The following is a 24,250-nucleotide window of genomic DNA, read 5'->3' as shown; positions in this document are numbered from 1 at the left end:
ACATGTGTACGCCCCCACATTCTGAGCTACTTTTAATGAATTACATGCATTTATATAGAAGATTTTTTTTACAACTGTTTTAAAACTTTTGATAAAGATATTAGTTGCACGTTATAAAGAGCGACTTATTAGAAAGCGGTGCACCAGATTCTGTGAACTGTAACTCATTCTTCCAGCAGGAATACACGCTGGTATAAAAGGCGTGCGCACGTACAGAAAATAAACTGATAAAGGCTCATGTTACACAGTGGATCAGGCTTGTTCCAGTGAATCTCAGAGATACTTGGATCAGTTTGGGTTCTAGTGAATTTGGAGGCCAGGTCAACACCTCGTGCTGTTTTTCATGTTTTTTTGAGTTTGTGCTAAAGCGTTTTGTCTGTGTGATGTCTGCTGCCGTCAGGGAGTGTCATTGCGGTGGGTCGGGGGTGTCTGGACTGGTCCAGTGTGACAGAATTCACTTTTTAATGGTTTTCAGCAGAAAACAAACAAATAAAACAAAACAGAGACAGTACACACGCCACCTCATACAAAATATGTGGATATAAATGCAGATTGCTGACCTTACTCTTCACCAGAAGACAGCCTGCTGTTCTCGTAATCGTGTAGTCATGACCAAACACTCCCAGATTCCCCAGAATGTTGTGAATGATGTAAAAAAGCTGCTCAACTTGTAATTTTCAAGAGACACCGAAACGATTATCTGAGAGCTTAAAGTGATGCTTCGTTTGTGAGGTGTCCCCCCATGACCTCCCCGTGTGTGTTATCGCTCTCGTTTACCCGCTTCCAGCCCAGGCCCGGGTGCACCTCTCCTGCACCTGTGTGCCCCCTCCCTCCATCGACACTCATTTATCTTGTCACTCCTCCTATCACTCCTTCGCTCTGACCGCCCCTCCTCCCCTGCCCTGCTTTCCCTCTCCTCCTTCGTCTCCTCCTCCTCCTACTTGTCTCCCTGATTTATAGGAGGCGGTGTGTAGTTCACACACATTCCACTTTTGACACCCCCCCCCCCACCCCACCCCCCACCCACCCGTACCCCCGCCTGCAGCAGGACTCTCATATCAGTCGTTTGTCTTCATGATCGTCCGATGGAGAGAAGAGGAGGGAGGGTTAGAGGGAGATGAGACAACATGAGAGGTTGTGTTTTTGTTGAGTGGGCCAGACTCTCCTTTCATATACCTCCGTGTGTTGTGCGTGCGTGAGTGTTAATGTGTGTATAGGTTGGCTGTGGATCTCCGTCTTCCTGTGTCAAAGTTTCCAGGTCTGGCGGCTCCCTCTACATGAAAGGACCCGTGGAGTCTTTATGGAGAACAAACGGCGCCCTTACGCAATTCTCCAGGTTCATGACACACACACACGCACAACAACAACCCACTGCCACACATTCACTGGCTCACTCGCCCATTCACTCATGCAGACACACCACATCCACAACCCCGCAATCCACAAATCCCCATCTTTACACTCCCCGGTTGGCCAAGCCTAATTAGTTATGTGGTCGGCACTCCGCTCCATCCCAGAGCCCCAAATGGCAGCAGGTCATAAAACGTTAAGTGTTCCACCAGTCAGAGCTGTGCAACCGTGGCCATATATCCTCGCAACACGGCTCAGGCAGGGCTGGCCTCGCAGCAGAGCCCATCTCTCACAGGCCTTCAGACATCCATGAAATCTCTTTATGGCAATTTCAAAGGCATTTCTCAGAGATTTTTTGGCACTTCTGCTCTGCATCTCTGTTTTTCATGCTCGCTCAGGTAGGCAAAATAGCTTGTGCTTGCACGGAGTGAGACGGGGTCGAGCATTAAACTCTTTCCCAAGGGATCAATGTCCGCACACAAACACATACATGCACACACACTATTAACCTCAAAAGTAAACGTTACATTTGGTCAGTGAGCCGGATTCCCATAGTTAGTCGGTTTCCTCGGCACCCGACACCCCACAGTCCTGCCCTCAGTAACCCTGGCGACGACGGACAGGGTGTTTCCTTCAAGGGAATTGTGTTTGAACTGTGTTTTTCCAATTTCAAATGCTTATTATCTTGAATACCTCGTGGATTCATCAGTGAATGTGTTAGGATCACATAAGATTGGATCATATTGCCTTTAGCTGATGACCAAAACATTTGAGTATGTGTCGTCTTCTTTGATGTTTGTCACTGTGCAGATGTGGACTGAGTAAGAGAGTAACCCAATTCTGATGAACTGTAAACTACATAACTGAAAACTGTGTAATACTTTCCAGTTTGTAAGCTGGCATCAGCTTTTTAAGGTTTTCTAACTGTATTTGATTTTGAAAATCAAAACCGCTGAAGCTGTAGTCAGCAGCTGATTATCTTAGCCTCGCACAACTGCTGGACTCAGTCTCAGTGGCTCTTTCCAGTGGTAACAAAATCCACCTATCAGCATTTTAAAGCTCAGCCTCATGATGACAAAAAGACTTTTTGGAAGTTACAGCTCCCAGCCAAGAAACAGCCTGGCGCATAACGCTCCATAAAACACACAGATTGTTGTTTACACTTCTGTGTGTTAATGCATTCAGACCTGTTTCCAGTCTTGTTGTTAAGCTATGTTTAAAATGCTTATTTATTCAAATGTGACATCATTTTATCCAACATTTTTGTGAATTGTCAAGTCCTGACATATATCAAAACATTTCAAAGTTCTGTGGTTCAGTGAGAAAAAACATAATTTTGTCTTTACCCAGATAAAATGCTGCCTTATTAACTTCCATTTCTCACAGTTATTTTTTTTGTATCCAAAAGTACAAATTTTATAACTTTCCAAAGGTTGTTTTGTATTTTACAGAAAATGAGTAATTCTGTATCCAGTTTGAGTAAAATAGATAATAACAAATCCAACAAAATATCTGCCCAATAAAAAATCAATAAAAAAATAAATAAAAAAAAAAGATAGGGCCCAACACAGAGCCTTGTGGTGCTCCAAAACTAATAACAAGGAAAAATCTTAAGACAACAATTTTACCATAACACATCTTCTTCAATTAGTGTGGGTGTTTTTCAGTGTGTTGTTTCTCTATGTTGTCAGTTTTAAGTTGTACTCAACAATGCCACACCCATTTTTTTCTCTTGTAATTAATTTCTTCACATTTACTGTTTACTTTTATGATCAACATAGTACATATTTAATACAACATACACTATGATTATACAGTATTTTCATAGTATGATGTATATTCAGGTCATATTTAAACTCAAATTATTTTCAAAATAATGCAGATATTTAATGGTTTTTTAAGCTTTTATAATCAAAATAAGAAGAAAAGCAATTAGAATCATTTTATACACAGTTCACTATTTGCAGGGTGTTAATTAATTGTTTATTATGTTTAGGTAAACACCTAAAATAAAAGATCTGTATCCAGACATACTGTATATGGACCTAACTGAATGTGCTTTCTCAATTGTCTGGTTAGTTTTATTACACCTACTTTTCCACATAATTTATATGTACATGTCTTAAAATATTTTTATTTTTGTGTATCTGCCTACTTGCATTTGTGTGTGTATCTACCCTGGCCAGCCAGTCCAGGGAGATTAATAGGGCTCAGTATAATCAGTAGGTAATGGGAGGCTCATAGGCGTCTAGACAGTGTTCAGACCAAACCATAACTCCTACACCCAAAACAGAGGAAATATGGCAGGCAAAGGACAGAAGGTAAAATTAAATGTCACTTTGTTTTAATCTTAACTGTGCTCAGCTATTATGATAGTAACATCAGCCTCAGAGACAAAGCTAATTTTGAAAGAATGAGGGCAAATCAGATGAGCATATACATTAATGTAAGACTTTTACTGACCACAGTGATTCATTGTGGAAAAACAAGCTAATGTAAAATATGTATTTTTATCTCTCCTTATACCTTTTGCATATAAATCGAGAGAAAAATAGAAAAGTGCAGAGGAATTATGAGGGAAGGGGCGAGGAGAGGAACACACACAGCATATCATCAAGCCTTCAGGCACAACCTCCCAAAACCACAGAAAAATAAATAAGCCAAGAGGGAGGAAAAAAAACTTCTGGGTCTGGAAAAAATGATCTCATGTTTAGTCATGTAGCTTTACAGGACAATACCCAGGACACGTCTAAATATTTTATTATATTTTTATGACGACCTTGTCAAACTGAAGGTACCCATCGGCGAGAGAGGGAAGGAGGAAGACGGCGACGCAGAGGTGGAGATGAAAAGAAAGTGGAACGTGGGTGGCCGACGCTGCTGATGATGTGGACATTAGAGCGAATTTCTGGAAAAGCATTTAAAAAGTCGTTGACGTGAAGATGAAAGAAATTCCCCTGACCGGGGGGACCATCTGCTGACTTTGGCAAGCAGGCAGATTTTAATTACTGCATATGACAAATATGTTTAACGTGCAAAGAAAGACAGAAAGATTTTTCTCAGTAGGATACGTGCTGTTATCGCTAAGGCAACTAACTCATCATATATCATTCTGTTCTTATTCAACCTGAAATGCAGCACTAGTTTGCCATTGCGGTCAGAAAAATAAGGGTATAGCTTTGAAATTCAGACCATAAGTGTTTGTGGCAGTCAGTGCAGAATGATTAAGGGTCAGTCTGTACCACAGGTGCATCATCAACTACTGTATAAGCTGTTGTCAGGTGTCGCACAGTTTGCAGTTTTCTAAATCCACACCTCTTTAACTCTACTTTCACTTTTATTTTGAGTCTTTATCACAGTGTAGGCACTTTTTCTGATGATCGTGTAGTTTCCCAGGAAGTTTGGAAAAACTGGAAATCACCAAGCATTTCAGCTGTTCCGATCTGCCTGATGTGTTGTGCATTCGTATTCAGACAGAGAAAATAGATGTTATTTCCTGAATGCATGTACAAACCTCTCTTCAACCCAAAATCTTCCAAGTGGAACAGTTTCACAAAAACCGTTGCCACTGACAGAGCAGTAAAGCTTCGGCCAAACGTGGCTCAGATGTGATTACTGTGTGGTCAAAAGCTTATTAAAAAGCTACAGAATCATCAATCACAGTGTGACAAAGCTGTTGCAAAGAGGCGGCCGTTGAGCTATTAACCTCGTAAATATTTCTTGTGCAGACGGAGTGCACTGATCTGAGCAGAACAAGTTGAATCAGCAACCGATTAAACTGCTGACACGTTTCTTGTGAACAGGAGAGAATAGATTCTTATGGAAGTGAAATCTTTCTGAAAAAAAAGTTTCTTTGTTGATGCAGCTCAGTTTGTGTTTCAGAAACTCTGACCAATCATATTTGGTTTTGAGCTGACAGCTGAATATAACTTCTCTGCTCATGGATGTTGCAGCTTAACTCCCACTCCATTCTTATGTCTCAAGTTGCTAGTGGGACTGTAAACAATGAGTGGTACACAGTACAGGAAGTCGGCTCCTCGGATATTTGTTTTATCATCACATCCTCTGGCTGCACCTAAAACCCCAGAAACATCAAAAGGTGGCCATCGCCTGTCAGGCGTAACATTATAACCCTCAGTCACAGTTGTGACTCATCAGAGAATGGACATGATCCTTCTGAGGGTGTCCTGTGGTGTCTGGAAACAGGATGTTGATAGTGGGGGTCTTTAGGTCCTATGGTTCTGAGGGGAGGGGCCTCTGTGGATCAGGCTTGTTCTGGTGAATCACACTCAGTTTGGGTTCTAGCGAATTTGGAGGCCAGGTCAACACCTTGTGCTGTTTTTCATGTTTTTTTGAGTTTGTGCTAAAGCGTTTTGTCTGTGTGATGTCTGCTGCCATCAGTTAGTGTCATTGCTGTGGGTCGGGGGGGTCTGGACTGGTCCAGTGTGACAGAAATACATAAGGCAATGATGAGCTTTGAAAACGTCTTTTTGCAATTCACTTTCTATTGGTTTTCAGCAGAAAACAAACAAATAAAACAAAACATTGACAGTATACACACCTAAACACCTCCTCATATACAAAATACGTGCATATACTGCACTGCTGAAAGGAATTAATGGTAAGGGTACAACCTACCAGTGTATCCAGATACCGCTGTATAAGGGCCCCGTACTGTAACACAGCCTTTCCTTTCGTAGGAAGAAATCTTGGCCATTTCATCGAACCACTCCTTCTCCAATATATCTCCTTTCGTTTTCCAATGTTACAACGTGATCCTGCGTCCGGTAATGAGTGGTCAAATAACGCAGTGGCTGTTGTACCAGTGCAGATGACATCACAGTATTAATAAAGGAGATAATCTGAGACCATAGAAAATCTATCATGGGGCATGAATACGACATATGTATGGAAGTGTGACATGAAGCATCAAATAAGTCGTAACTGCGCCATTTTGTATGGTCCTATTAATAATTTTATAACTAATCAAACATGTCTGGTTTAATTCTTTAAACCATGATCTGATAATATGCCCCCACATTTCACCAGATGTCTCTTCCCTTATAACAAAAACTTGTTTTTTTTGTTTTTTATGGTCCTAAATTGTGTCATGTCAACCAACCTGTCTGAGCATTTTCATCCACACATAGACGTTTAATCTAAACGTGGAGCAGGGTTCTTTCTGCCATATTTAATAATTATATATTATAGGACGCAAGACAACCTTTAGATGCTGTGGTTAATAGGTGACAGCTCTCTTCTGTGGCGGCGACCGCATTTTACAGCTTATCCTTGTTATTAAAGAACTTCTCGCACTCTGTCCAGGAGTGAGCATAAGCCTAACCTATACAGACCACACACATGTAAACATATTTAACATCATTTTGACAAAGTACATGACACAAATTACCAGATTGTGACTTGGGCTCAAACAAAACCCAAATGTCATCATCGTCAAAGGTGGCATCGGTCTGTCAGGCAAACGCACACACCCGACTGCTTGAGGATATGACTCCTGAAACAAGTGAAACACGGCACCCCAAAACCACGCGGTAAAGAGTGGGAGAACCTCTGTTAGAAAACATTACTCACACAGAAGGTGTGTGGGGGGGCGAGTAAAGGTGCTGACAAGGGTGAGAGTGAGTAGAGAAGCCACGTGGTGAGATTTTCTCTGAGGCTGGATTAGACGAGAGAGGGTTGTTCAGAAAGGAGGAGCCGAAGGCATGCAGCGGTTTGGCGAATGGGAGGTGAAGGTTGGGAAGAAGGGGGTAGCAGGGGGAGCGATGGGGGTGTGAGGTTAAGAAGATATATGATGTGGTATTGGGGTTAGTCCAAGGCATGAGCCCTATCTTTCACATGGCCACCCAGCTGTGTAAACACCCTATGACTGGCTGCTGGCTAAAGGGTCCAGCCAATGGGAGGGCGGGATGTAGCTGGAGGGGGGGTGGGACGAGTGAACCAATGAGTCAACTTTAGGGTGTGGAGAGAGGAAGAGGGGAGAGTCGGAGTGACACAATGAAGAAGAGGCAGATAGGTCAAGAGTTAAACACATCTTCCTCACTCCCTCTGTCTCCCTTTGACTCCCTCCTTCTCTAATTTTCAAATTGGCTCTATTAGCCCGACTGTACCGTGGAAACGTGCTACTCCCTGTTTCTGCAGTCAGCGTACAGCAGCACCAGCCCTCTTTGTCCAACAGACAAGGCGGAAAGAACCAGCTTGCTCAACTTTCTTATGTAAGTCAGATCAGGGTGTCGAAAGCACGCAATGAAAACGAGGGAGATGTGGAGGGGAAACAGTTCAGAGAGGGAAAACCCGAGGAGGAGGCAGCATCTAGGAGAGCGAAAGAAAGGAACGGAACAAGGGAGAAGTGTCTGGTTTCAGATTTACCGTCGTAGCACTTGGCGGAGATGTGGCCGCGCTCTCACAGAACACAGAGGACAGAGCCAGAGGAGGACTAAGAAGACAGATTTATACAGTGAGAACAGCTAAGGCTGCTCTGGACTGGGACGCACGCCGTTCTCCGCTGATCTCTGTGTTTAAAATCCAATAAACGACAGCGGCCTTAGCGTAAAAAAACATAATGCTGATGTTAGAATTCATTTTTCTACCTCAGCTTCAATCATGTAATATTAACAAAGTTGCCTTTCCCAACACATATAATCCGAGGCTGTTCTTTCCAGGCTGCCTGCTCGCATTTACTCCAGTCTAATGTTGATTCATTGGCACAACATGCAACAGAGGTTCAGTTTCAAGATGCTCTTTGCGCTGTGTGCACGCAAGCGCCTATGCCACTGATATTCATGGCACTGTGAGCATGTTATGATGCTGACATTAGCTCAGAGCATCCTGTTGTGAACATCCAGGCTTCATGACGAGTCTCTATCTGCCGGGACCTCCACTGTTTACGTCCGCAAACGTTTAGTCACACCAAAAACTCATCATTAATTCCACCCTGTGTACCATTAATAACAGATCAGGAAGAGGGCCATTATGAGTGTCTGTTTGAAGGTCTGTCCTGACTCAGACTGAATTGGGATAAACCCCTGTAGGTGCAGGCCTCAGTGTCGGTGTGTGTGTGTGTGTGTGTGTGTGTGTGTGTGTGTGTGTGTGTGTGTGTGTGTGTTTCTGTGCCTCTTTTGGGGTTTTACTCCTTATTTAAGACCAATATTTACCAAGCAGCCCCAGGGTGAGATTACCTCATATTCTCCCGCCCAGCTGTGCTTTCTCAGCGTTTCCACGGTAACCGACAGAATGTCCCATCATGTTTATCTGCCTGCCAGGAAAACAAGAGAGCGAGAGGAAGAAGAGGAAGCTGCAGCAGGGGGAGATGGAGAACAAGATACACTTGAATTGCAGCGAGTACGCAAAACGCACTCACACATTCCCACTCTTGTGTATATCAAATAATAACGCAGCAAAATAAAGCGCTTGGAACAGCAAAAAGACAAAGAGCTGCTGGTTCGTTCCTGATGTAAGTGGAACAAGTAGCTTAATCAACAAGCTACTGCATGTTTACCACTGTTATCATTACTTATATGACCTGTCATAAATGATGAATAGAAAGAGTGTAGAAGTGTAGATGACCTTATGATCAATGAAGGCCACACAACTAGAACTCGAGTTCTAGCGCATTCAGATGGCCTGGAGTGATCTTTGACCTGCAAACCAATTTTTCCCGGGATCTGCAGTCTTCTGAAAAAGCACAACACAAACAACACGTGTTATTACAGCATCTCTACAGTTTCTCGAATCCGTGATACGGTCGAATTCCTACTTGCTTTTTGAAATTTGACTCACGTTCGGTGGGTATGAAAGTTGAAATTCGGCATAACCTCAACAGCGAGAAAGACATTTTGAAAAAGGCTTGGTTTTAGGAAGGGCTCCAAGCGCTTTTAAACTGTTCCCAGAATATTTTGGGCATAAAACCTGGAGATTATGATAAGATCTGCTTGCTCCTCTACACTCAAAAAATAATAGTGTAATCAGTGGCACCAGGTATTGTGTGGCAAAAATATAAAATACTATAAAATATCCGTCCTGACTACTGAGGCTGACACAGCCACACTTCTCCTGCCCAAAATTATGTAAAATATTAACATGGTAAAAATTTTTGGTAGTAATAAGCACCTTCTCTGGAGGATTAAAGTCCACAGTTAAAACCAGTGGCTTCCTCAGCAGCCCCTGCAGTGTAGACACAGGCATGCCATGGGAACGGACAGTTATTTGCTTTAATTTGCAACAGAAAAGCTTTTGGTGTGTAGTGACTGTTAGGGAATGTTCTATTTGGTCTTCCCCTGGCCGGTTTAAGTGATAAAAGTGTCATTATTTAGCCTCTGAGGCAGAGGGGAGAGTGCAAATAAGACTGTATGACCCTCTGTCAAGAGCCTCCGTTCTTCAGAAGCTCATTAAGGGCCTCCAGGAGGACAGCACATCAATTGGCAGGACCCTCCAGCTTCCTCTCTGCTTTTTAAAGCCACTCTCAGCCCACTCATCGCTGACTAACGGCAGAAATGGACTCCGTTTAGAGCCAGAGAGGACATGAAAGATGTCGCGCTGCGAGGTGATATAGGCGACTTATTAAAACAGCAGGAAAGGCCCTTGGACTTGAGCCAAATAGGATCTCACCCTGTCGCGCACTGACCGGATTTGCAGAAAGTCGGATTCATTTGTTGGGATGCGTATCTCCTTTAGTCTCCGTGTCTGGTGAACGATTTTTTTGAAGTTGCATGCTTTGGCTGAATACCGGACACGTAAGTGAGATATTCTGTGCGAAACTGCGGTTGGGTTGAATATGGAGATGCAGGGCCGCTTAGTGGACTCCACATTTCTAGATTTTGTAGGCGACATGAACCTGGTGGAGTATTCTTTAGGACCAAAGCAACAGGTGGATAATACCCCTTCCACTCCAGACAACCAGACGCGGCTAGACGAGCCTTCGTGGAGCATAGGCCTGGCGGACGATGTGAGCACTGCGCAACTCTGCTCCGAGCACCTGACGATGGGCTCGCCGAGGTACTGCCGTGGGACGCACGGCCACACCAAGTCCAAACGGAGGAGAATCATCACCGTGGTCCAGAGGCAGGCAGCCAACGTGCGGGAACGAAAGCGGATGTTTAGCCTCAATGAGGCGTTTGATGAACTCAGGGGAAAAGTTCCCACATTCGCCTACGAAAAGAGACTGTCCCGTATCGACACACTGCGTCTGGCCATCGTCTACATCTCCTTCATGACGGACCTGCTGGAGAACACTTGAGACAGAAAAGACCAATAGAAAATCTATTCAACGGAGACTGAGTCAGGCTGGGTGTACCACAGATTTCAGAAACGAAGGGGACTTAAATGAATGGTGAACTGTTCAAGGATTACTATTGGTATTTATCTTTATTCTAAGAAACATTAACCGATTTTAAAAGCCTAACTTTTTTTTTTTTTTTTTTTTTTGAAAGGTTACATCCATGGCACCATGTTAATATTAATATATCTATTTGACATAACACAGCAAAAGATATAGGCTAACCTCCAAATAGTTCATTTAATAGTCTACATGTGGCCAACTGCTTAAAAATAAACTTATATAGCAAGTTAATGTGTTTTATGACCTAAATGCGCTAATTTTGTAATATTAGATTGATGCAGCAAACACTATTTATCGGTAAATACTTTAATGTGTTGCATTTAATAGAAGATATTAGAAAGAATGATAACAAATTTACCGAAGATATGATGCAACTCTAGAGCGCTAAAGTGATTTTCAGCACCTTGGAGAGCTACGCAGTCTTTCGTCTCACCTGTGCATCCTGCGTAGACTGAACAGGTGTCGTTGAGGCAGAAAATGAAAAGAAAACGAGGAGGATTTACTGGCCTTTGAAGGCGTTATCAACCTTTTCGCGAAACAGATTTGAATCGCAAATCCGAAGCTCACTGCATGAAGCGAGAGATAGTCTTTGGCACTGAGGTGTAAATTACGTCAGAGATATGATGGAGGTGATAGGTAAACGGAATGGCAAACGCGCAGACATGTTCTCCCTGTCCTGGACTGAAGGAAGAAAAACCGGGATAGTTGTTGACTGAAATGCGCGTGTGCCGTGGGACTAGACCGGACATGCTGGTCCTTCCTTCTTGCGTGTCTCTTAGTGGGCAATTCACACCACAGACCACCTCCAAAGGTGTTTCTGCCGGACTGTGATATTACAACTGTATGGGCTCCACGGCTGGGTGGCCATGTGTGGGCACTCAAGCTCGTTTCGTGTGAGCGTTTCCTTCTCTCCTCAGTCCATCTTCATCACCTCCAGTATTTGCATTGCGCTCCAGTCGTACACCGCCTTCAGCGGCCCCGCTGTGAGCACGGATCCGCCCTGAGAACTCCCTGGGACGGGCCGTCTTTTAAACCTGAGCCGCGATGCCGACGTCCCTGCGGGAGTTAGACCCATTTAAGTGCATACCTCAACGCGGGGCCGCTGACGGGAAAATAAACACCTAGGTCTGCTTATACGAGAGGCGACCTCCTGCTGCGACAACCTCCTGTGTTTCAGCAGGTCTGATGTTTTTCACCGCCACCACTGCTCCCATCTCAGACAGTGTCTAAACCCGTAAAGAGAGGCCAAAGCCCTTCAGCTGACTAGGAGGAAATTCTTTCATATTATTGTCTTTGATTTATTTGCAATAATACTATGAAGAAATGGCAAGTGAAATTTCCACATATGATGACATGATCGCACATTTTAAACAGACTTGGAAAATAAGCTGTAAGTTTCCATTTGTAATTTCATGGATTGTGACTCAAACAGTGAATCAGACAGTAAGCTGGGAGTTTAGGAAACAAGACAATAAAACTAAACTAACTTCCCCTTTACGTTTTAAGCCAATAGCGCAATCTAAATCTTTATATGTAACGTCATAGGAATAATAGATAAACAAAGAACTTGTGTATGAAAACTAAGGCAAGACACCACTTTGCATTGTGAGGAAAAAGCGAGTCTTTACATGAAACGAATTGGTTTATTTTGGAAATGCATTTGCGCACTTTTGTTTACAATACACGAGAAACACATCATTGAGTATTTGAGGCAGAATTTAATTAGGCGAGTGAGAAATAATTAGTCCCCAAAGCATTAGAGAGTTTGCCCAAAGCTACACTTAAGTACCACCGCCCCTACTACATCCTTCCAATCTTGTGCAAAGAAGCATGGCTTAAAGTCTAATATAGCTAGTTCTCTCCTTCTCCTGCAGTATTATGTTACACCCCTCCTTACCCAATCACAGCGCTCCCCAAAATCCTCCTGCCCGCTCCCCGCTATAAGAGTTCGGGTCGTCCCAGTCTGGCATACACCTCTCCCTCTCCGTGGCGCACGAGATTTACCGTAACGCCAGCCCACAACCCACTGCATGCCACCTCCTTATTACCTGTCGTGTTTGCTGATGTTATAACCGCTTCAGGGGATTTTGGATTTGGAGCTGTAACGATCCTAAACAGGCCAGATAAAAGTTTTCAATAAGACGATGCGGGACGACGACATCTCTCCAATTGACAGCGCGGGCAACAGCGAGGAGGAGACCGACCGTCAGCTTCCGCGGAGGGGCGCGAGAAAGAGACGGACGGCACGAAGTACTACGGACGAAGAAGAAGAGGGAGACGTGGAGAGCCCCAGCCCCGAAAAGAAGAAGTGCCGAAAGAGCTGCGACGCAGGAGGCGGCAGCGCAGGGAGCGGCGGCAGCGAGGCCAGCAGCAGCCCAGCGCGCTCCTTGGATGACCTACACTCTCAGCGCGTGATGGCAAACATCCGCGAGCGGCAACGGACGCAGTCCCTCAACGAGGCATTCACGTCGTTACGCAAGATCATCCCCACCCTCCCGTCGGATAAACTCAGTAAGATCCAGACGTTGAAACTGGCGGCCCGGTACATCGACTTCCTGTGCCAAGTTCTACAGAGCGACGAGCTGGACGCGCGGGGGACCAGCTGCAGCTACGTGGCGCACGAGCGCCTGAGCTACGCGTTCTCGGTCTGGAGGATGGGGGGCGCGTGGTCCCTGTCTACTACGTCTCACTAGCGGGGCCTGTGTTGCTGCTGATGGGTCAGCACGGTAAGCTGAGCTCCTTTCACTCTATGTCCTGTAGAGGCGTGTGCCGTGCCAAGATAATCATGCGCATTTTACGCACAGGCCCCAGATAAGAAAAAAAAAAGCTGACTAATACCCTGCAATTATAAAGTTCCAGTAGGTAAACTGCAAAAATTGTATGAAAGCGCTCAAACCTCCTTTACTAGTGATGGTCTGTTTATTTTCATTATGAACAGAGTGTACAGATGCCCACAAAGGCTATAAAAACTCAAATTACACACATTATTTGCAAAACACCCACAAAGTATCATAATCAAAGTATGCTACCAGGACAACTGCCTTTGCATCCTATCGAATCACTGCACAGATGGTCAGCAGTGGTTTTAAGGCATATTAATTTACTTCTACTATAGGATGTTTTCTTAACCCAAGTATGTTTTCTTTCGCAGACTGTCCAGACTGAAGAACCGGTGGATCAGGGCAACTCCTCAGATAGACTGAGACAGGCCAAACAGAGCTGAGGCATGGCGGCTCATTTTCAGGCCTTGGAGGAAAGCAGCCTTTTCATACTTTCCTATGCACGGACTGTACTGTTTGCGAGGGAGCACTTAAAACAGACAGGACGGATATGAAGAAAGAAAGACCACTGCGACAATGAATGTTGTAAAAACAAAACAAGCTCTGACAAACTGCTCTGTTTTGAAACACGAGAGAAAGATGACAATTCATTCCACATTCCCTGTGACAGTGTTTCACAGAAAATGAAGAATTTTGTATTTATTTTTCTACACAGGTTTGAAATTCCTCTCCCCCTCTCAAATAAAGGTTATTTATTTTTGGGATATCACAGAACGCTGAACGGAGTCTGAGCATTTGAAGTGTTGTAAATATTTGGTAATATGTTGAATAAAAAAAGAAAATGAAGCTATCTTTTCTTCCTACTAACTGTCTCATTTAAGCTCTAGCAAGAAGTTACACCTAATAAGGGGGCCTAATTCATCATTTTTACAACCAAGACTTGTTCTAAATACTTGAGATTTTTTTTTTGAAACAAACTCATTTCTCATAGTCTCTGCATGGAGAGTTTATTTTCACTGGTTGCTAGTGAATCCCCAGTTAACCAAACCAAAGTGGAGGGGGCAAAAGAAAACATCTCATACCGGCGGTTTATTCTGTAGTGATTCTTGAGCTCGGGGATCTGGGAAAGCCATAATTAGCTGGTGGTCTGTTTGAACAAGGTGAATTTGGAGCTGTGGGGAGGCATGCATGATATTCCCAGATGTCCTCCTAGCCACAGGTCAGCATGGGAGTCTCCTGCAGGTGCTGCTGCAGCTGTACCCCAAGAGCTTTGACAGATAAATGGGGTGGACATGGGTCGTAATGGAAACTGGATAGACTGTGTAATCACGTTTGCCAGAGATTCTGGTGAAAAAGAAAGCGATTATCCACTTGGAAAGGCAATGAATGTGCGCAAGAGAGACGGTTTTTCAAAGGTATAGTACGACAAAAGCTGCTGTGTATACAGATATATATATATATATATTTTAAATCTTGATTTTCATTGGATGGTCTTTCATGAATTAAGCTGCTGCGAAATTGAGATTAATTCAGTTTATTCCACAACATTTGCTTTGTTTGATGTAAAAGTAGGACAAGTATGATGACTTTTTAACTACGGTTATTTGCTGTTGTGTAGAGATCAGCAGTCTGACAATGGACAGCACATACAGTATCGACAAAAACCAAAAGTGCTGAGCTAATGTCCTTTGATGAAGCCAAGCAGGGCATGACTAGAATATGATAGGACAAGAGTATCCGTATCTCATCAGTCTAATAGCCCTGAACGAATCTATCAAGGCCGCAATTTGACATAGAAAGGACTTCCAATATAGGGTATCACAAGAGTGCCACAGCAATATTTGTCTGGACATTAAGAGATGAAAGATCCTGAGGTCAGTGCAGACTCACTACAGGGAGCTCCTCATCCCTCCATAGGGTTGTTAGGAGCTGATTATGAGAGCATTGCTGTGTTTTTGCATTGCGGGTTGCGTGCGGAAGGTAAAGCCATCAGCTCTGACCTGAAGCCCTCGCACAGCCGCCGAGGGAGGGGGGGCAAGCGATTCCCGCCCCTTAGATCACCGTGGCCATGTTATCTTAAACTTGAGGCTGTTGCTCTGACACGGAGGAATGTCACCTCTAAGGCTTCAAAACACACACACAAACACGCATATAGGTTACACACACACACACACAGGGATAATTCTCACGCCTACCGAACAGGGAAATACATTCCACAGAGAGAGAGAGAGAGAGAGAGAGGAGGATGGGGGAAGAGGGCTCCTGCGCTCCTGCAACTGGGCTCCTGCCCCCCCTTTGATGTCTGAAAGTAATGGGATGACCGCTTGTTATCAGTGTGAAGGCATCTGGCTCTCCATTTTAAAGTGTGCTATGATTTATAGACACTTTGATGACTGACACACTCTCTCCCTCTCATTAATCACAGTTTATATCTCCTTGCGCTGCACTTGCGGTCCTTAAACTGATCCAAAAGCCAAAGGTCCAGGCCTGTGTGTATTTTAATGATGCCAGGAGCTATAAATCTCTCCAAACATATATTTCTGACTGCTATACATCGGCAGCATGTTTGTTTGAGCTGTTTAACCACTCAAACAGAGGCATACCTGTCTCCATTTGCTTCTTTCAGCATTGTGTCCCACTCACTTCCATCCCTCTGTGAAGTTCCCCATTACGGAGTAACAAGCCCTGGTTTACATTAACCCTCAACACCACAAAAAGACAAGGAGGGGGAGAGGAAGTCGGCCTGAGACAGACAGGGGGGAGAAAGAGAGTTGATTTGCAAGTCTGGTTTCCATTAGAGCTAATTATCTGTGTTTCATCTCAACCTGAAGCAGTTACTGTGTGTTTGTAGGTGTATATGTGAATGACTGTGCTGGAGTTTCTTTTTACTGGTGCTCTGCTGCTCTGGACCCAGACAGCTCCAATCAAGATAATCGTACCCGAGGACATTCTCTGAAGTGAAATAAAATACTGCTTTGCTCAAAAACCTCCTTTAATGCTTGTCAGTTGTGGAACGAATTAATGAACTGGCCCGTGTGGACCACTGACTCTAATATATTGTGAACATGCTCAGATTTATTGCAGTGACAGATTAATTATCCTTATTCCAGAGGTTTTTGGCCTCTTCCTTTATATTGTGCTTATATTTAAATAACAGACCTTTGACATTTCAGTTCGTCATCTTGAGAGCGATGAAGCGAGTGCGGACTCTAGGAGGTCATTTTTGCTGTGATGCGGTGTATAAAAACACACAAACACCTATTTTTGCCACAAGCTGAGTCTGAAAATGTTAAACTATTTCAAAACACACATTTTTATTTGTTGGTAAAGTTCGATCCCAGTTTACTTAACTTGTCACAAGCACCAGAAATGCTGTAAAATGTTGGAAAGGTAACCACAGTCATGTCATCATTTGGACTAGAGACACATTTCATGTCAAAAAAAATAATAAAAAATGGAGCTGGGTGGAGTTATTGCAGAATCCAGCCCACACTCGGAATCTAAATTCCGAGTATCTTAAAGCTGTAGTCCATACAAATGAATATCCTTAACCCTGAAGCTGATTAAATCTAATTAAGCCATTGATTATTTCACATTATGCCACAGTGTTAAATCAGGCGTCTTTGGGACATTCCTCAGGTACCAAAAGTGATGCATTTAGTATTAACCAGCAATTACAGGTTTGTTGGGGATGAAGAGGGTCGTGGTGGAAATGACGAGTCAGCAGCAACTTTGACTATGAAGGATGGAGATGGGACAATTTTTCTGACGCCCCAAATGAGAATGAAACTCAGAGGAAGAAAAACATAGTGAGAACAGACATAGATTAGCCTTAGTGAGGTTTTTATTTATTAGTGAGCACTGGAGGAAGATAAGAGGCTGTTGGCATGCACATATTATGTAATTCCTCTCACTGCCAGATGGGGGAGATAAACGTTTTTGCAATGTAGCTTTAATTTTGCTTTATCTTTAGCTTTAAAAATGTGGGGAAAATATTTTTTTTTCCGCTGTGTTTCTCTCAAGTAGCAAATGTTAGCATGAATGAATAGTGACAGCCTGTTTAATGCCCTACACAATCAGGCTTGCAGTTAAAGCAAGCATTGATTGATAGAGGAAGTGCTGGCCTGCTAACATAATGAACAGTCACTCACGCACATTCCCTCAGGTCGGTGCCAACTGCACCCATCAGTCCTGACCTGTGACCTCCCAATCTGACCCTGTCCTCCGAATTTGCAGACCCCCAGCCGGACCACGGGCCCACACATTCACCTCCTCCTCAAATAAATGCCCACTCAGTCCTCTAATACTTGTCCTATGCATGGGCAGAGCGCGAGGGGAGCGGAGAGATAGGGTGCGGATTATGGTAGAAAGTTTAAAATGGTTGCGAGAGTATAAAGTTGTGAGAAAAAAAGAGGAATTCACAAAAGGAGGGAGCGAACTTATATGAAACCTCTCCGCTCTCTGGCCCGAGGCTGTTTATCTTGCAGATTGAGTTAAACACAAGCCCCTTATAACTCTCCACATACCAGACAATATCACAGTGGCCCCGCTTTACAAATATAAACATAGGAGATTTATCAAAGACCAGCACGGCTCATTCAAACGCACACACGGGCCCTTTCTCCTAACTTAATTTGCTGAACCCTATACAGCGTTCCTTTATTAGATTTGGGCTTTCTGAATGTTTAATTCAGGCTGAAAATGTTGAAAACCTGAGGGAGTCTGTTGATGAAGGTTAAAGCAGGTTTGCTGTGTTTACCTTGTAGAACCACATTGGTTTCTTATCATGCATTAATCTATGGACTATCAAGCGAGGAAAAGACCTGGGTCTCTCTCTCTCTCTCGCACACACACACACACACACACACAACACACCGTGTGTTATTTCCACAGAGAGAGGGCATTGTTACACTCAACTTAGCTCCATCCTGACGAATGTGACAGAAATGTGGCTGTTGGTGGGGAAATGTATGTTTCCTTGTTGTGTTAAAAAATTGAGAGGATTGTTGTGACACTTAGAAGCTGAGATTAGTCTGACACACACACACACACACACACACACACACACACACACACACACACACACACACACACACACTTACGCACACAGATAAACAAACCCAGAGTGTTGCATCACCCTGGATTATATAAAGTTTTTCTCTGTTGAATGCAGTAAGCAGAGCACAGCCGTGGTTTACTGGCGTTCTGGGGCCCCTGTCATGAGTGAGTATGCGCACAAACACACACACACACACACACAAACACACAAAGTCAGAGTGAGGGATGACTTGGCAATAAGAGCGCCTCCAGCCTCAGTGTTGGTCTAAGGGGAGCTGTGCTGGGAGAGAAATACATGTTAAAATCCGCAGCCTTCCCCCTGGTCTTCACTGTGGGGTGGTCCCTCTCCCCGTTTCTTTCTCCACCTTCTTTACTTCTATCTCCTCGCTCCCTCGCTCACTACTTTGAGGTGGTCTCTTTCCTGACTTTCCATGTCTCTCTCCCTCCTTCTTTCCCACCCCCCCTATAATCTGTCGCGTAATCTTCCTCACCCCTGTTTAATACACCCCCTCTCATTTCCTCCTCCTCTTCTTCTCTTTTTGTTTACCCCCATGAACAAATACAAAAACACCCCTCACTGTGTGTTTCGGACAAAAAAAAACGCGTGCGCAGCCCTGGATAGTGCGAGAAACGAATGAAAACCACGTCGAGACAAAAGAGAAGGATGCCGGGACTGTAAGAAAACAAATTCTTGCTGATGCAGAGATTATCGGCGGCCAGCATTTTTCTAGCCAATTGTGCTCTGAATCAGTGTGTGGGGGTTTAATATTAGAAGACTGTATTTGCTTTACTGACTGGTGTTATTTTTTCTGTCTGCCTCTCCCTGTGTCTTTTCTCCCTCGGAAGGTGTTGCTTGTGTGATTTCACAAGGCTGACGTTCGGTGTCATGTGAACGTCTTTTTTTTCGGAGTCCTGTAAAACCGGCCTTAATGCCCCATAACTCTCTTCCCCCAGCTGCCTGGTAAAGGTTAGTGCCAAGTGCCAAACTCTCCCCCTCACGTAGACATATATGCAAAAACTGTAGTTATGGCATACGTACGGGAAAAGTGTAAAGTGACACCAGCTCTTAAAAAAAAAGAGCCAAAAGGTCTTGAGATCAAAAGTGCGTAGAGTAAATGTAAGGAAGGATACAGCTTGAGTCAACGTGTGTTTGCATGTCTGCGTGTGTGTGTTTCCAGCTAACTAGTCCCAAGAAATGATGGCATAGTAAAAAGCCAGGCGCCAGGATTACAACACGGCCAGAGTGTGTGTCTGTGTCTGTGTGTGTGTGTGAGTGTGTGAGTGTGCGTGATCATATGCATGTGTGGGTTATAAATAGTTGGATCATCTGGAGTACATTAGAGGTACAGTGTTTTAAGTGAACAGGTCCGCTACCTGCAGCCACAGAAACCTCAGAAACAGACACTGCCAGGCCCCAAGCTGGACGCACACACACACACACACACACACACAGACACACACTCATGCAGCAAAGCATAAAAGAGGGAGGAGAGAGAGAAAAAAAAGTTGGGGCAATTAATCAATAGAGACAAACTAATTTAGAAAGACTAAGCTAAAGCAAAGCGCTGAACAAACAGACAGGTTGGGAGAGGAAGTGCCTTGCACATGAACACAAGTTGACCGTGGTAAATCTTGGCTCCGCGGCTTCAAGACAAACAGCAGTTATTAAGGAAAGGCACCACAGGGATATCTACTCTACTATTAAAGGGTGGGCTTGATGTAAATTTATAGGGAGGGAAAACATAATGTCTGAACAAGGTTGTTTAGTTTAGGACTGACCATGTAACACTTCCTGAGGCCACACGTATAATCAGCGCCTACACGCACCAATGCGCGATTCCTCATTCTTTCCCACACATGTAAACACACGTGTAAAGAAGCTTAGAAACGGATACACCGATCAGCCACAACATTAAAACCACCGACAGGAGACGTAAATAAAGACTGACCATGTTGTGACAATTCAGCGTTCGGGTGGGACACGTTTGGACCTGGCGTTCATGTGGATGGTACTTAGACGTGTACCACCCACCTAGACCAGACCAGGCACCCACACCCCACAGCAACGACACTCCTTGATGGATGCAGCCAACCCCAGCAGGATGCAGCCTGACACAGACGCACACGCCCACAAAGAGGGTTTTAGGAGCAACTCAAAAAACATGAAGGTGTTGACCTGGCCTCCAAATTCACTAGATCCCAAACTGATCAAGTATCTGTGGGATGATCCACAGAGGCCCATAGGACCCAAAGGCCCCCACTAACAACACTGACACAACAGGACACCCTCAGAAGACCCATGTCTACTCTCAGATGAGTCACAACTGTTTTGGAGGCAGACCTGTGCAATATTAGGAAGGTGGTCATAATGTTATGCCTGATCTGTGTATAATACGTGTTACATGGAGAGCAAAGATCAATTTGCTTTTAAACCTTTTTATTTTGTTATATAAAAGCTCAGATTACACTTAAAGTCAGTGTTTGTCTACAATCACCAGCCAGTAATTGCTGCTTTTACTGAATCTTCTCTCCAACTTTTCCTCAAATCTAAGGCCCCCAAAATCAGCAGTGGGTGCAGGAAGTGGACCCTCCCCCCACAGCACATTTACACACACGCACATACTGAAACCTGAGTCACAGGAAGTGGTCCTGCGCAGCATCACGTCAGGCAATACAAATTATTCACCCTTTGAAAAATGCACTTTTCCTCATCTCCCATATTTTTCTCCTCCCTCTCCGCTCCCCTCTTGTCGTCTTCTCTCCATTTATTGTTTTCATTTCGGGTCCCCCGGAGAGGAGCAGTCAGGAAGACAAAAAGCCCTGCTACCTGCGTTATCTCAAAATGAGCTGCGCTCGGACTCGAAACGAGCTGCTGCTGCAGTTGCACAGGCCCCAAAATTCCGGGAAATATTCTCCTGCGGTGTTCCCTGAAGACTTGTGGTATTCCTGCCCACAGTATCCCCACAACGCTTTTGTGGAATTTCCTAAATGGATGTAAAGCAGGTTTATTTGAACTCTTTTGAACAGAGAAACACAGATCCACCTTCTCTCTGTGTGTCTGTATCATTTTACTGTGTAAAAGCAACTGTGAAAAGGCTGGGGGAGAGAATAAAGAGAAGTGTTTTGTGCTGGTGTTATGAGTGCAAACTGAAAATGTAAAAAATAAAACCGCCCAGTTTAATAATGTGGGCGATCAGCACTGTAAAACCCCCTTTCAGTGACCTCACCGCTTTTCTTAGAGTAGCAAGTCTGATAAAAAAAACAAAACAAAAAAAAAAAAAAAACAGGAAGAAAATAGATTTTTTTTTATTTTTAGAATTTGGTCGACCCATTAATGGAGCCAGTACAGGGAGTCTTTGCACAAGAGAAATGTGCTTTCTTTTGACTATAAACTGAAGACGACCAGGATATAAAAAGTTCTCATCACACATTTCAACACTACTATATTGGTTTTGAAGGATGTTTCGTTAACATCCTAAAGAACAGGAGGGTGTTGCTCAGGTGAGCAAACAGTTAATCCCAGGTTTGTTAGTTCAACCAGCGGCTCCTGCTGTTTAGCTATAACCTCCTGAGACCCGAGCTTTTGTTTGGTTTGTATTTTTAATTTCTCCATGGTATTTGGCATCAGTAGGCCTTAAGCATCATCTTTGAACAGGAAGTACTAGTTTTTGAAAAAAACAACAACTATATCCTCACATGTGGACACTGGGATTATTTCATTATTTATATTATAATTAAGACATTCAATGTGTGACAAAATATAAAACTGTTTATTTTAATACCTGAACATGACTGAGTAGAAGCAGAACAATGAAGTCCCAACGTCCTAAAACGAGTACTTGTTAATTAGCAACGTTGTAGCTCGTTGCTATTGAAAAAATGTGTTAAAGTTGCACGTCATATGAAACTAGAAATGTTAATAAGTATTTCAGCTGTAAAAATTCAATGTGGTTTCTATGTCGTCCACTTTTGTCTTGTGATCATCTGTGGAATGAATCTGCTATCATGTTTTTACACTGGCTAGTGTCTTGACCCTGCGCTACTACTAGATGACAGACTAAAGTGTCCACTAATGAGGACAGCGGGTTTAAATGAAACAGAACAAGCTGCGATAAAACCTAAAACTTAATGTCCCCATATGAGGACGCGGGGTCTCAGGAGGTTAAAGTGCCGCTGTGCTGTCCCCGAGATTCACAGTCATGGGTTTGTGAGTATGACTGAGCAAATGGGAGCTTTAGTGAAGACCTATTTGTTACTAAGTGTAAGTCACTTGCATTAAGTGCCAAGTCAATGCAGTTGCTATTTGAAAAAAAACTTCAGATTCCTGACCCACAAACTTCTTCCACAGCAGACACGATGATATCATCATGACCTAACTTTAAAAGTAATATTTGCATTCTCAACTTCAGAGTTAAAATTGAAGTTGTAAATGCAAGTTTGCCTTACTGGTTATTTCTTTTTCTCAGTTCGGAATATGCATTGTTCCCGGGATCTACCGCGGACTCATTTTGGAGTTTTCTTTCCATGCTGAAGTGGCATGTGGCTTGTTTTTCAGTCTTTCTGCGTCGTCATACCAACCCACATATTTCCCCACAATCACAATAAAATATCTAACTTATGTTGTGTATGCGTGACATGGCTACTACTGGACCGCAGGAATGTGCACGCAGAACTAGAATGACAGTGCTGTTGTGCATCAAGAAGTGTGTGCTCTCCTCATCCTGCCAAGACTGTGACTGGGGTTGTGTTAAGTGACCAAGCACACTTTCCCCTCAGGCCAGTGGTCGAGGAACAATTAAGAGCATGCACACACATACTCGCACTCAACCTCACGCACACATTCACATACCCGCAATCGCTTTCTGACATAAACATCTTGCCACATAATACCCTTTGGCTACTTGGCCTGCTGGCCTGCACCGGTGACCCCTGTTACCGTAGTGATTAAATATTGAGAGTCCTCATCTGAAAACATTTAGCCAGTGTCACCCCTAATCTGCCGCGTGTCATCGTGTCACCGAAGACGACGCAGGAGAGCACCACACACAACTCACGCAACTGAGGATGCACGCTCTGCAACACAAATAATGAAAAATGAATAGGTTTTCCCCAGCCACCACAGAGAGGTAAGAGACGTGTACATTTGTTTTTTTTTATGAGATAAAGTGAGTATAGAACATGCGCAAATGTGTGCAACATTTTATCATTTCCCTTTTTACAGAAACAGCTTGTCTTTAATGGATTTGCGATACTCTCTGTTGTCATTCTGTTAAAATAATAATACAACAAGGACGCCATGGTTTAAGCTCTGAGTGGTTGTATATGTATAAATAATTTAACTACAGTTGTACAATTCTGCACATCTAGCTGAAAACAAGGACTTGTATTTTCATTGATGTTTCCCAAATTTCATGTTTTTAGCCAAAGACAAAGGTACAGACCTATATCCTGCATTTCCTTACTCATTAAATTACGGTCCGCTGTCACAGTTCACCTCCTGACCTATGAACTATGACACACCGGTCCTCTTCCTCCAGGCCAGACCGTCATGAACGCAGTGCCCCAGGTCACCCGTTGACTTGCCAAGAGGAGCAAGAGAGTGTGTAATGTCTAGAAATAAGTCAACAATTTCTTTACAATGTTCACTCTGATCTATGGTCGAATAGCAACTGCACGTAAGTTCGTAGTAAATCTTTACAGCCAAAAC

At 43.7% G+C, this 24,250-nt stretch overlaps 2 protein-coding genes across 2 annotated transcripts; both read left to right on the top strand.

The window, feature by feature from the left end:
• Window positions 1-9,795: 9,795 nt before the first annotated feature.
• LOC125019412 (fer3-like protein) lies at window positions 9,796-12,520 on the top strand. Its single transcript, XM_047604174.1, has one exon. It carries the CDS (start codon window positions 10,142-10,144, stop codon window positions 10,601-10,603), a length of 462 nt encoding a protein of 153 aa, XP_047460130.1. The 5' UTR covers window positions 9,796-10,141; the 3' UTR covers window positions 10,604-12,520.
• Window positions 12,521-12,688: 168 nt separating this feature from the next.
• Window positions 12,689-14,335, top strand: twist1a (twist family bHLH transcription factor 1a). The gene is made up of 2 exons (XM_047604172.1): window positions 12,689-13,431; window positions 13,857-14,335. Exon 1 carries the CDS (start codon window positions 12,850-12,852, stop codon window positions 13,396-13,398), a length of 549 nt encoding a protein of 182 aa, XP_047460128.1. The 5' UTR covers window positions 12,689-12,849; the 3' UTR covers window positions 13,399-13,431; window positions 13,857-14,335.
• The last annotated feature ends 9,915 nt before the right edge of the window (window positions 14,336-24,250 follow it).

This window comes from Mugil cephalus, chromosome 14 (assembly GCF_022458985.1).
Source record: "Mugil cephalus isolate CIBA_MC_2020 chromosome 14, CIBA_Mcephalus_1.1, whole genome shotgun sequence".
Taxonomy (NCBI): domain Eukaryota; kingdom Metazoa; phylum Chordata; class Actinopteri; order Mugiliformes; family Mugilidae; genus Mugil; species Mugil cephalus.
The sequence above is the reverse complement of the archived record's forward strand: the minus strand, read 5'-3'. Positions and strand labels throughout refer to the sequence as shown.

Excerpts from the sequence above, each read along its gene's own strand:
- LOC125019412 (XM_047604174.1), top strand. The coding sequence starts at position 10,142 with ATGGAGATGCAGGGCCGCTTAGTGGACTCCACATTTCTAGATTTTGTA.
- twist1a (XM_047604172.1), top strand. The coding sequence starts at position 12,850 with ATGCGGGACGACGACATCTCTCCAATTGACAGCGCGGGCAACAGCGAG.